General features: G+C 42.3%; 1 protein-coding gene across 1 annotated transcript in view; it reads left to right on the top strand.

Moving 5' to 3' along the window:
• Positions 1-13,916, top strand: part of GRK5 (G protein-coupled receptor kinase 5) — a 146,822-nt gene that overhangs the window by 101,643 nt on the left and 31,263 nt on the right. Inside the window, exon 4 of the mRNA XM_062496049.1 lies at positions 1,420-1,497. Within this exon, the coding sequence (XP_062352033.1) occupies positions 1,420-1,497 (78 nt within the window). The remainder of the gene's footprint in view (positions 1-1,419; positions 1,498-13,916) is intronic.

Here is a 13,916-nt window from a genome sequence, read left to right as displayed (position 1 = left end):
AGCTCCAGACTTGAGCTGCAATAGCTACAAGAGCACTGGCCAGATAGAAGGGGAATAGCATTATTACTACATTGTGGTTTCCATGTCGTTCCTGGGTTTGCTTAGCTGGGGTATCCATTACAGCCAGCCTGCAGATTTATTGCATCCAGCCTGGAGCAGTATATACATCTTCCAGTGGGCAATAGTTCTGAAATTTGTTCTTCCAAGTGTTTGCCAGTTCAGTCTGATTTACCTTTTTTATTTTTTTTTTAGCTTCCTCCTCATTTATCATCTCAGACAGCTTGTATTGGACCAGGTTATTTAATTGGTTTGGCAGGATTTTCTGGGATCCTTTTTTTAATACAGTCATGAAAACTGTCATCTTCTTTTTTTTTTTTAATTTCTTTTTACTTCTGGAAAATATTTTGATCTGAACTCTAAAGTTTCATATGCAGGCAGTGCCAAGCAGGAATGTCTCTAAGAATTTGTTGTCATTTAGCCACTGGGGTCCCCTGCAGCACGTGTTTGCTTCGAATGCCTGCCATGAATCCAAAACTTCAGCTGAAGTGATTAATATCTTTGTGGTACACATTTAGTACTTCTTTTGTTTCTAATGTAAACAAAGCTCATCCAAAGTCAGTAATGCTTCAATACCTAGAACAGTCAGAATTTTAAAATATAGGTAGACTTTGTGTGTGAGGATGGGGTGCTCCCTTTTTTAATGCACTAGGGAAGCCAAAGAGAATTTTGCTTATGGTGTTTATTCCTCTAAATGGTCTCTTTTGTTTCCTCTTGGTCCTAAGAAACTCACCTAAGAAATCAGCTTCGTGGAGGGACTGAGCCAAGGATCACTAATAGTGATGGACAGGTGTCTCTGCTTTGCACGGGTATTGTTAGACCAAGATTAAAGCATAAATACATAGAAGAGTCACATTAAACAAAAAAGACAATATACTGAAGAATATGTATATATGTATAGATGTATAGATGTATACTTGTATATATGTATATATATTTACCTGGCACTTGAAATACCTTCTGGCAAGGGTTAACATTCACTTTTTCTACTACTCAGAGAAATAATTTTACCTTCTGTATCCCACTTTCTTTTGAACAAAACCAAATGAAGTTGATGTCTCTTGTCACTGAATGCTTTCTGAAAGCTGGCTTTGCAAGGTTATAAAGCATAAATTAATTAAATTACATTGGTGTTAATTAAGAGACAAAGCCCCAGAAGATGCACTACTAGGGTCTGGTCAAAATATAGTGGAAAGGTTTTAATAAGATTGTGCTTACAGGTTTTACTTCCACCAGAAAATTATATTTGTCCTTCGGATTTTTCAAACAGAGTGTTCTGTTAAGGCCACATCCAAAATGAAGTTATAATGGTGAAATATGAGTGCAAATATTGACTTTTATTTTTTTATATGTCTGTTCCAGGCAGAATATGAAATTGCTCCAGATGAAAAGCTGGGAGAGAAAGGAAAGGAAATCATGATGAAATACCTCACCCCAGAGGTAAGGGGCAGCCAAAGTGGCATTACTGAGGGAAGGCTGCAAGGCACACCTTTACTAAACAGGGTTGTTACAGGCTTTGTAAGCCAGACTCCCAAAATTTATGGCGGCAATCTCCAGTGAATAAACCTGCAAGTCTTACACGAACAGCCAGAGAGAAAAAAAATATTATAATGCAATCCAGAAATTGACTTCTAAGGATGAACTTGACTTACCAGGGGCTTAATTCATCTGTGGATGAGCCGAGGGCTTCTCTGGTCTCTTCTCAGTGTAAAAACCCTGCATTGGGGGTGTAATACAAGAGACCTCAGCTGTTACCAACAGATGCCCCAATTATTCCCTATCCAGCTCAGAAGTAGTGGTGGAAATTCATATTTTGTTGTGTAGAAAGCACAGGCAAAAATGGTCTTTCATAGCAGACCCTGTATTTTGGTGCAGAAACTCCTACTCCTCCCCCAGCACCGTTTTCCACAGGGTGGGCAGGGACAGGCAGGACTGGCAGGGGACAGTGGGGTTGGGAGCTCAGAGGTGCTGTCACCCATCCTAGTGTCCCCCAGGGAGGGTCCTGAGTGTCACCTCTCGTGGCTGTGGGAAGGAGAGCAGCTCCTGGGAGCAGCCGTGTCCACAGGGTGGCACTCCAAACAGAGGCACGGATGTGCTGCTGGGATTTGGGACAGGCTGCTCTGGGACTGACCCTTTTGCGGGGGTTACAATCATTTCCTGACCGCATTTCACCTTTGCTACACAAGTCACTGCCAGTAAGCAGTAAACATCCAGCTTCAAACACAAGAGCCGTCCTAGGATTTTTCCTTAGTTGCTTTCGTAAGAGTAATCAAAGATGTTCAGTTGCTGCTTCAACTGTTTTACAAAAGAAATACATTTGACCTTCAGGAGAATTAATCACATTTTTGGCAGATGTCTTTCTAGAGGGTTTAAATGGTACAATATGTTTTGGAGGTGCAGGGGCAGAGCAGACCACTCTTTTTCCACTCAGTCATTTTCCTACAATAAACTTGGATGCATACTTTCAGTTATCTCAGGCTGCATTTTGGGATCTGGTTTCATTTACTGAGCCTGGCTACTTTCATGTGCAGCCATTGAGCACTGCCAGTGTGAGTTCCTGCTGCCCATTCATTAGGGGCATGAAGTTCCACTGCTTTTTCAATCCACCAAAATGACCTTTTGTCTTAAAAATTCTTGTCAACAGAGGAACGAGCGACAGACTCTGAGGGCAGATATTTCCCACTGCTCCAGCACCCATCGGGAAAGGGAGAAAGGCATTTTGCTGATAGCAGAGCTAGTAAAGTGAGGGGAGGATAGCATTGCTTCACTTCAGCCAGTCTTGCTGCAGGTTTCCAAAAGCACTTCACTGCTGTCCATTGGCTCTCCTGCCATCCATGGTGCAGCCAGAAGCACATGGAATAATTTAGTGAATGTGCAGTGAAAACCAAGCTGAAAACTGCTGCCTCTTCATCAACAAAGAATGGTGGTGTTACAGGAAGGAAAAATACTGGGATCCAGAGCTGGAGTTTCCATTCTCTGCCATGCCCTGTAATTCTTATTTGACCTGTGTACCTGGTTTCTCAGTATGTAAAATTGGCACAGAATATTTGTACTCTGTCCTGAGACTTTTCTGGTATTTGCAAGTCACCTTAACAACTCTGAGCAGAAGGAAACTGGATGGCCTCCAGTGGTCCCTTCCAACATCACCCCTTTTGTGATCCTGTGAAACACAGGGCTGCTCTCCTTCACTTGTAATCTAAAACTGCCTCCCTGGTGGTGGTGCTTTAATGTCTGCATTGGCCTTGCTGCACTTTTTTTCCTTAATGAGAAACTTCTGCTTCTTCCCAGAGGGATGTGGAAACCCTGCGTAGCAGAAAATGCTTCCTAGAGGCAAGGCTGACTTTGCTGTAACAATGGGTTGAATACTACAATTTCTAGTAGGTGTCCCATACAGCAAATACTTAAACAACTAGACCAAGGCCTGGATTGATTTAACTTCATTTTAGATACCTAACTAAGGTAGTCAGGTTAAGAATGCAGATGGACTACTGTCCTTTCTTGTCAAATAATTATCTCCCAAGGACACATTTGAAACTGTTAGAAGTCAGTGGTTCAAAGGACTGATGTCGGCAGTCCAAACAGATGAATCTGGACCCAAATGTCCTACTGAAACATCATTTGGCCAGCAAAGAAACCTTCTTTTCATTGGAATCAGCATTTCTCTATTTAATTATCAGTCCCTTGAAAGGTACAAATTGCTGCTGTTTCTGGAGTCTTCTGCTTTCAGCTGAAAGCTTCTTTTAAGTAGGTGTGTGTCTGTGCTTCAAAGAACCTGATTGTCTTGATACAAAAATAGCGTGACATGCAGCTTGACTGATAGAATAAAATTACAGGTTTAGTTCTTGGACAGATAATTCAGTCTTATAATGTGAGGAGTGTTTTTCCCAGAGTGCAGGATCAGAAGCACAGTGAAAACAAAAACTAGACTTCTTGCTCTTTAATATTTATAAATGATTTTTTAGTTCTGCTTCAGTTTTTAAAGGGCATACATATTTAACATACAGCATGTCAGTATATCACCATTCCAAAGGGCGTTCATTTGCATAGGGAACATGCACTTTATTTAATAAAACATACACTTCTTGTATGGCAGAAAAGAAGAGAAGGCACTTTCCCAGATGAACAGACATCCCAGCAGGACTCCCAGCCTTGTGTGACTCACAAAGTCACTGCCTGCAAGACATCTGCCCCAAGGCCACTAAACGAGCCCTGCACTTGCCAGGATAGTAGAGCAAGGAGGTACTTTTTCAAGTGATCACAATTCAGGCTCTCACAGCTTTGGCATCCTGAGCAGTCCCTACCTGCTTGTTGGGGAATTGAAATCTTTCTCCTGGTGGACAAGCAGGTCAGGCTTCCACCGTGTCCCTGACCTACAGGCAGCAGGAGTGACAAATCCTGACAAATCCTGGCACCTGAAAGGGAACGTGGGTGGTTTAGGTAGAAGGGAATGTGGGTGGTTTAGGTAGAAGGGAACGTGGGTGGTTTAGGCCTCTCAAAGAAGAGGTACATAGGAACAGCCTCCCTAAGGATGTGGTGGAGTCCTCAGCCTCCCTAAGGATGTGGTGGAGTCCTCAGCACTGGAGGTTTTCAAGATACTATTGGGCACTAGATCATCTCATCAAGGCTCCCTTTTCCATGAAAGGTTGGACCAGGTCCCTTTCACACTGAGCTGTCCCAGGATTCTGTGTCCTCATGTCCTAGGAAGACAGTAGTATTCCCTCTCTCTTGCCTAAAGTTCTCCTAACAGCACAACACATCCACCAACACATTCTGAACTCTTTGGTGGGTGGGAAATGTCAGGAGCACATGTGATCTTCAATGCTAACAACACCAAAATACAAGTGTTTTCATGGCTTCTGTACCAGCTTCACTTGAGGGGTGAGCAGGAGGGCAAAAACCCACAGGAAAGGTGTCCTGTAGCTGAGGGAAACATTCCCTGAAAAATTATTCCTTCTTCATGCACTGGAGCAGCACAATGGTTGTCACACCAGCCAGGTCAAGGTTTCTTGACTAGAATCTTGCTTCTTTTAAAAAGGCTTTAACAATTTCCAAGAAAAAAGGCACTTAAAGCTGCCTTCTTGACTTCATAAGCCCCTAGGGCAGAAGTCCAACCCACAGGAAGTCTGAAATTTCTGAGGTTGTGAAATATGATGGTAAAACTGCTAAAATGAATTGGTCACAAATATTTCTTCCCTGTTTTTTTTTCCTAATCTCAGCAGCTGAGTGGAAAAGGTTCAGTTTTAGGTCCAGTTCCATCTGTAAATGGCTCCATTGAACTGTTGAGTTAAACTGAACCCAACCTGGCTTCATTACCAGACTGCTTCTTGTACTGGAAGAGCAAAGAGATATATTTACCTTAGTAGTGCTTTAAATTAGAGTTTTACGTCTCCATGCAGCATTTTTGCCTTCCTGCCTGACAGCTGCCATGCCTCACTCTACTAAATCACTATCCCACTATTTGTTTTTTCGCTGTAAATCACCTTGAGAAACTTGGAGAGACGCTATATAAAACTAAATTGATTTGAAATGGCTCTTAAGACAGTCTCCATATGCCATTATAGTTTATATTTGGACTCAGCTGGGTACTAAAAATGTTACTGAACAGGATGTCTAATGTGTATTGTTATCCCCATTATAATACTTCACAGAATATGAAGAACAGCAACAGCATTAATTTTCTTATCTGAATTCCTGTCCAGTACCCTTTCCTCCAGGAAATGCACAGAATAAAGGCCATATTTGCACTTTCTTTGCTGCAAGAGGTTAGCTGGGCACAGCAGTAACCTCCTTACTCCAGTCTAAGGCTATCAGTGGGGATTTTTGTAAACAAAACTATGTCTTTGTTTTTATGAACAATCATAGGATAAGGAAGGGAGGATAAAGTCCCTTGAAAGGGACTCTGGCTGACCAGCAGTGCCTGGCCTTCCACTTGTCTACTGACAAAAATGTGCCCGTCTCTCAAATCAGGTTTTTATGGAGAAGAAAACATCTCCATAAGATGGGTGAGATGAAATTATAATTACATGAGTCCTTCTGCTGGCCCAGGCCATGCAGATGAGTCAAGCTCCTGCTCACAGACACCTCTCCCATCTCTGTGCACCATCAAAGTGGTTTACTTTGACAACAGGGATCTTTGCCTCTCTCCTGGAGATTTCTTCCCCTCCTTATTTTTAACCCCAAAATAAATGCAAACTTCAGCGCTTGTGCATATGGATGAATAATCTTGGCTGGTCAGTGAAGCCCTTCCATCTCCCAAAGGGGAAGTTTCATCTATCACTTCTTAATGATTCTGGCTGAATCCTGCAGGTCACACCATACCAAGAATTGGATTCAAGTCCTGAGACCTTTCTCTAACTGTTCCGTTTTACTAAATGCCTCTAGGGAACGTGTTATAATTAGCTTTTGGGATGGCCAGAACAAAAGTTGAATGCCATTCTAAGGGAAGCACTGTAAGATAGAAACATTAAGCTTCTGTAAAGCAATCTGCAGAGTTTAATGTGAGACAGAGGCTCTGTGTTTTGAAAGGTGAGCCTTTAGGGACTGTCTTCTAGATTGTTATCTTTCTCCTACAAATTCAGCTTATGTCACTTACATACAGCACGTCATCTCTGTCCTCCTGTAAGCTTATTATCTTGCTGATAAAAGGCCAGCACAGTATCCCTTTTCACTGGCAGCAGTGGATGGCCCCTTAAGGCTTGGTCTAAGCATTATCTCCATGGCTAGTTTTCAAATTTTTCTAAACCCTATGCATTTCATTAATGACCCAGCTGAAGTAAGCAATGAATTAAGTGCCTGTCTGTCCACAGTGCGTTCCATGGACTCGGGATGGGCTGGAATTATTTACTTGCTCTAAGTGTTATTCACTGCATCCTTTGGGCTCCTATCAGGAGACTTTTCAGGATGCTAAATGCTTAAATAGAAATACTGGCATCGCTTGAGCTAGGAGAATTTTGCCATTTAATTCATTATCCTGGGACTTTGCCCTTTGCCTCAATGGATTTCTCATCTCCCCTTTCTATTGACTTCACTACTCTACGAGCACCATTTTAGCCAGACATGATAGCATTACTTAGGCCTCTGCTTTGCAGCTCACATAATCAATACATAATCCAGTCTCCAGAGAAATCAATGTATAATTCCTGTTGTTGTTGCAGAGGCAGTGTGATCAATATCTCTGCTGATCACTGTGTCTGAGTCCACGAAAGTACCTTCTCAGTGGGCTTTCTGAAAAAGCTCATCTTTCCAAAGTTCAGTTCTGGGAAAAGATCTGAGTGGCAGAACGGCAACTGTGTTACTCAAATTAATGCTTTCTAGTCAGAATTTATGTTAATAAACATTTGTCTGCCCCTGAAACTGGGCTGTAATATAGAGTATCTGAAAAATCACAGTGTTGCATTGATTAGGAGTCCCTTTGCTGTGGTCTCAGGCAAAAGGGCTTTTTTTCTCATGGTTTGCTCAAGTCCTATTTCCTCATCCTTTACCCACTGTTTATAATACAAATGTTAGTTAACTAAACACTTAGTGAGGGCTTCTGTCTCTTGCAGTAGTGCCAAACTTGCAGGAGAGCCTGCGGAAACAACATGGAGCCTTCACTGTCCTGATGATGCTGTCCCAGAATCATCCTTGGGTGGTCCCATATCCTGTCCTTTAGACTCAGGAAGGGCTGCATTTACAACTCCTTTGCTCAGACTGGTAGCAGGTCTGGGTTGGAGTCTTTAACTCCACTGGTTTTGTGCTCATCAGAGCTGTTGAAGCTCTGCTTCTCTTGCCCTGCTTTTCTGGAGAGGTTACACTCCCCAGAGTACATGCCTCGTAACTGTTTGTCATTTTTGATCAGGAAAAACATTGGGATGCCTTGGCCATTGGGCAAAAGCCTTCTGGCTTCCCTGTGTTTGCTGGGATTACTCTGACTTGACCCTTTGGAAAATGGAAACTCGTTTCCACTAATGGATGTCAACCGCACATGTAAACCTGGCTTGCATCTGTGTGTGAGGCAGGGCTGGCCCCCCAGGCTGCTCCAGAGAACAGCCAGCCCATCCAAAAGCACTCTGCAAACAAAGAGCAGATCTGCTCAGGATTATCTGGCAACAGGAAGGCTGTATTTGCCTGCCTTTGGCTAATGAATATGCTAATTATAGTTTTCTCCTCCGTGTTTCAGGGGTCATCTTTTCCCTATCCCCGCTGCATGCCCCTCATGACTTATATTTGGTTTGTGTGGATTATCCAGTGGCCAAGGAAGTTAATTCTAAAACACTTTCAGGTCCATTCAGCTTTCCCAGAAAAAGCTTCTTCTGCCTGAAAATTTTGCTCACATGGGAAAAAAAGAATCAGCCTTTTCCAGCTGTCTGGAACACTGACTTGCAAAACATCCAGAAATCTGGAGGAGATGGCTTTTGTGTGTTTGCACAGAATGACATTAAAATAAACCTCTGGTGAGTCCAGCCTCTTGCATTCCCAGCACTCAGCCTTGGAGGCATCTGGACTGGAGAGATGACTCTTTCTGCCCACTGGCTACAGGGAGCGTGGGGAGACTCTGAGTGTCTCAGCTTTTAGGTGATTAAAGTCTGATGAAGTGAATTCTGTGCTAGGTGTAATGCAGAATACATTAAATTATCTTGCATGGCATACATTCACAGGTTTCTGTGCACAATTTCTCAACAGTTCAGGAGTCCTTCAAAGACCTGACCTCCACAGCCCTTTCATTCCTCCACTTGCTGCAAATTTGATGGTTGGTTCAGTTTCAGATTTCTGAAACTAAAAGCATAATGGATCAATTAATGTCTCACTGAGCTCAGGATTCCTTGTTCTAAACTCAGAAGCAGTAACTTGCAACCCCATGCTTGATCCCAGCAAAGAAGAAAATGAAAAGGCACATGGTCAGAAGGGAAGTTAATCATGCCTTATTTCTCACCTGATTTCATTGTAATAGGAAATCAGGATTCTGGAAAAACATCTGGAGACTTCAGCATCTGATTAGTCTCACAAGAATGGGTCAGGCAAATTTTGATGAGATGCCTGAGGCTGACACCTTTGGCTAGGATGATGCAACTAGAAGAATCAGTAAGCTGATAGAGTGTGCTATTTTAAATTGGAACCAGGAATCACAGAGTTTTAAATTTCACAGGAAAAAAAAAAAAGCATTTCATTTCCTTAAAATATTGCTAGATAAGTGTAAAAAGTGAGATTTTTTTTAAAGTCCATTTTTTACAAATTTATTTAGAAATAATCAGCATATTTAAGTTATGAATATGTGACACTTCAAGCTATTCCTGTTTAATAACTTTTCCCCAGTAATCCAACAACACTGAAAAAAGTCATTTAACCTGGTTGCCAAGCTTTAGCTTGTATACTAATTTATTTTTTTATAACCAAGTCAGACTCTGACCTGAGTCAAAACCAAGCATATCGCAAGTTTGTTATCCTTGCACTGATGTTGTTTGTCCAATAGTGAGGAAGAGTGGAATATGCCACTGCAAACAGCGTGTCATTCCCTACAATAAATGTCTTCCCTCTCAGCTCTTTGCAGATGGCTGTTACCGTATGGTGTTAATGGACTGTGTGATCCAGGTGATGTGGGAATACCCTGTTTCCAGCAGTGATTTTGTTTGCCTTCTTGGGTGTTTCCAGTCTTTCTGTGAGTGGGCCACTGGTCCCTGCCTGATGTTTGTTTAATTAGTTTCCTAATTCTTTTCAAGACCTTCCCAGACTCTATTTTGGATTTTCATTTTTTCATTCAAATGAGACCTCAGGATTTTGACCTGCTAATGGAAAAAGGTGAAGGCAAATTTTACAGAATTCCCTCTGCAAGTGATGGCAAAACAGCCCTTAAGTGGAACTCAGTGTGGATCAGGCTTCAGCTTGCAAGTGAAGGGTTACTCCTGTTTGCAGCCTTGTGTCTCAGGAGTGAATTCAAGCAGGGATCTGTTTGTTTTCCTGCAAGAAAGCCATTCACTAAGGTTTAGGTTGTAAAGGAGTGTTTATATGTTTAGGGGTTGTTGTTTTTATTGTTTTTGGGGGTTTTTTTTAGTGGAACAGATGACATTTGGTTTACCAGAGGAAGCCAAGCTATGACTATTGCAACATAAGGTTGCTTGCTAATGTTTAGGCCATCCATCAGTGAAAGAGGATGTTAAAAGGTAGGAAGGCCCTGATAAAAGTCTGGATGCTGGATGTTATCCAAACCTATTAAGCACATGTGACAAGAGGAAAAAACTTCCTGAGAAAAGAAGCTTTCAGAATTGTCCTATCATGTTTGCTGCTACTAACAGTGGGAATACATAGTTCTCCTTTATCGCATATCTGTATGAGACTGCTTGTAGCAATGCCCTGTAGCCATGGCTCCACTGAGTTGCCAACAAAAGTGGTTCTGTGACAATCCAGAGGATTGTGAGCAGCCTCACTGTGGCATGGACAGAAAATCCTGCTTGATATAAACCTTCCCTTTTCTGTTCCTTAAGCTACCCTCATGCTGCCGACTGCTACAGGTACAGGTTATTCCATGTTTTCATCTTTTAATCTGGGTGCAAAATGCTTTGAAGGCAGAAAAAGGACAACAACAAGTAAAACAAAGCTTTCCCTTCCCCTGCTTTAAAAGCAAGCTTGTTTTAAACAATTTCAGCTGGCTGGTTTATGAGAACCCCTCCACCAATAAACCTATTATCTACAGAAAGGAGGAAAAATATGTTTCTTTGCTGAAGAAACCTCTATGAGCATGTTTCTAAAGAATAATTTTTAAAGTATGGGTAGGGAAGGACTAGGGTTTGAAGATCCAGAAATAATATCCTGCCAAGCACTTCTTGTGAGGCCAAATTTCTCCCTAATTGAAGTCAAAAGCGTATCTTCTGTGCTGACCAGTTTAGATTCTTAAAATAAGCTGTACCAAAACCCCCGTAGCTGGTTGGGATTGCGGTGAGTGTTTAATTGAAGAGTATGAAGTCTGCAGCTGATTCACTGGACTTGCAGAAGGAGATGATGAAGCAACTACATTTTGTCTCATAGGACAATTTGTTATTTCCAAATTACTTTCTGTGGGTCTTTGGGTGTTTAAGCTCTGGTCACCAATGGGAGCCAGGAAGAATTTTCTCTTTCTTGAGCCTAGGCAGTCTTTCCCTTTGTTGCTCCGAAACTCCTGTTGTGGTTATGCCCCCAGATTTCTCTGAATCAAATAAGTCAACATTCCAAGGAAACCACACTGGACTGAAAAGCTTTATGTAGGAAACATGTTGACTCACACCATTTGCATGGCAGTTGCTCGTTTGCCACTATCAGGAGCAGAAATGCAGCTTCTAGAAAGGAGCAGCTACAAAAATGTCTGCTGAGAAGAGGAAAAACAAGGTACAGCCAGATAGCAGGCCCCGTTGCTGACTTCTAGGAGAGCCAAAAAAATAATTAATATACTTCCTATGCACTTGTCAGAAAGGGAGCCTCAGAGGCTGCTGTTTTTCCAAGGAAGGGCATGGTTCTAGACTACAGCTTGTATCCCAGCACCAAAGAGGAAGGATACTGGGAACCCAGGGGGGAAACTTGTCCATTTTCTGCTGCTGGGTTTGCTGAGGCACAGGAGGTACCCTGAGGAGCCCAGGGCAGGCGAGGGAGCCTGGAGCTACTTCAGGTCTACAAGAACGGAGGCGGTAGCGTGGCCCTTTGTGTAGTATTAGCACAACCCTTCCAAGGCTAGAACATGCTCAGCTGCTTGCTGAGGGCTCTGTTGTCTCCAGTCATTGCATTTTTCTGTGTGTCAACATGTGTTTTGATAGTTTAGTAGCATATGAGGGAAAACAGATTTGTCATGACTCCAGATCAGCTTGCAGCTACAAAACAAACCCTGCAGCTGACAGACACTGATTATTTGCTTCACTCAGATACAGCAAGTGATCCTGCCCTGGGTGTTGGGATTGGGCTCAGTATTTTCTCTGCCACTGGCTGTCTCTGTAATCCTGGATGAGGTATTTCATGTCTTTGGCCTCTGCTCCCACTCCCAGGGCTGGTGAGAGTGGTTTGCTTTGGAAGCTCTGGCTCTCACGACATGTCTGTAGTGCCTGGCACTACATTCTTAGGTGTCATGTCTACACACTGTTGTAATAGATAAATGGCTACTAATAACACAGCTGCCTTCCTTGCTCCCCATCCACCCCACTGCCAACTCCTACATCTGTCATCTCAAAGCAAATATCCTGGAATTATGAAGCCTTTTGCTTTACTGGTTCACCTCATACAGACCCAAATGACTGTGGCAGGGGGAAAAAAAAGAAAAGTAAAAAGAAAATGCAGAAGTTGATTAGTTAAAGTGTTGCAGCTGCTGCTGATGTAGAATTGGCTGCTTACTACACACAGAGCTCAAACTGAACAGATAAGATCAGACACAGGGAAAGGAAAAGGAATGTTCCAACATTTCTGTGTAACACCAAAAGGCATCAGGAGACTGCGTGTGCTGTGACAGTGCTGGGATCCTTTCCCTCACCAGGAATGCCCAGCCTTGATTTCCCAACATCAAAATGCAACCAAGACATTCCATCTCCTCATCCATTGCTCTCCTCTGAGTCTCTTGATGGGACACAGTCATCTTAAAGGTCTTTCCCAATCTAAAGCATTTTGGATTCCCCCTGTCAGCCCCTTCACACTTTCCCTCAGTCAGTCCCTGGCTGCATGGTTAGAACTTCCCTGGCTGTAGCTTAGAATTCTGGATGAAGCCAGAATTTCCAGGTTTTTTTGTACGAACTCTTCTTGTCTGATCATGCATCATCTCACACAAAAAGTTCATTTTAGCCTGTTTCTGTCATAGTTTTGAGATCTCTACTAGTAGCAAATCTGTGTGGAGATTTTCAAACAGATTATATGTGGAACATTGCTGTCAGCATCTGAAAATACACGTATCATGAAGACAAATGCTTGGAAGCAGAGGCAGCTCAAGAAAAGTTACAGCCTGAACTTTTGTCCATTGACTGAAACATTTTTAATTGTTTTAAGCCAGTTCGTTGTGGAATGTTTTCATAACCTGAAACATAACATATGCTGCACGTTATTTATTTTACGCAAGTGACTTTGAAAATAACTCATCATGTTTCAGTATCAGCTGCATGCCTGAAACTTGCCAGGAAAGCAGTTGTGTTTGTGACAGAAGATTGCATGAGGTCTATTCAATCTAAAGAGTGTGGAATCTTTCTGGTTCATATAGTTTCTGTAGTGATGAACAGTTGTGCTGTAAGACACCCTGATGACTCACATCCACTGGCAGGAGCTGGTATGAAATGAAAGCCTTCACTTCTAGGTTTCCATTCTTTATTCACTAATTGCAAGTGACAATTGGACTGATTTGAGGAATCTGAGCATCTCCAGCTTTCATTTATCTCAGTGAGACTACTTTGATTTCAGTCACAGGTGATGCTTGAATCTTCTGCAAAACACACTTCTTAATCTCCTGTTCACTGTTCTGTAAAATATTGTGAGATTGCCACCTAGCTCATGAAGACTTAATCCTGCAATGAAGCTTTACTATTTTGAGATTCTTGATGAAAGTCATTGTGTAAGGATGAAGAATTACCTCCAAACTACAGACCTGCTCTGTTTTTTTAAAAAAGTCAGTAAAACTCAAGAACTCTGGCCAAACTCAATGCTTTCCATTTTCTGGTCTGAAATTCAGGGATCTGTAAGCCATGTCATTTATTGTTTTAGGAGACAGTGAGGACTGAGACAAGTCTTTGAAGCAGGGCTGTTAATTTGCAAAGATTCTTACTCCTTTACTCAGAGCTACAGGTTTCCTTTGCTGAGCACTCAACAAACAAACTCCCTTCCTCATCTGTTCTCATGGCCATGCCATGTGCCTGTGCTTTATGAAGCCCAGTGCTTTTCAAAATCATTGG

This window comes from Cinclus cinclus, chromosome 7, assembly GCF_963662255.1.
Source record: "Cinclus cinclus chromosome 7, bCinCin1.1, whole genome shotgun sequence".
NCBI classification, from domain to species: Eukaryota; Metazoa; Chordata; class Aves; order Passeriformes; family Cinclidae; genus Cinclus; species Cinclus cinclus.
The sequence above is the reverse complement of the archived record's forward strand: the minus strand, read 5'-3'. Positions and strand labels throughout refer to the sequence as shown.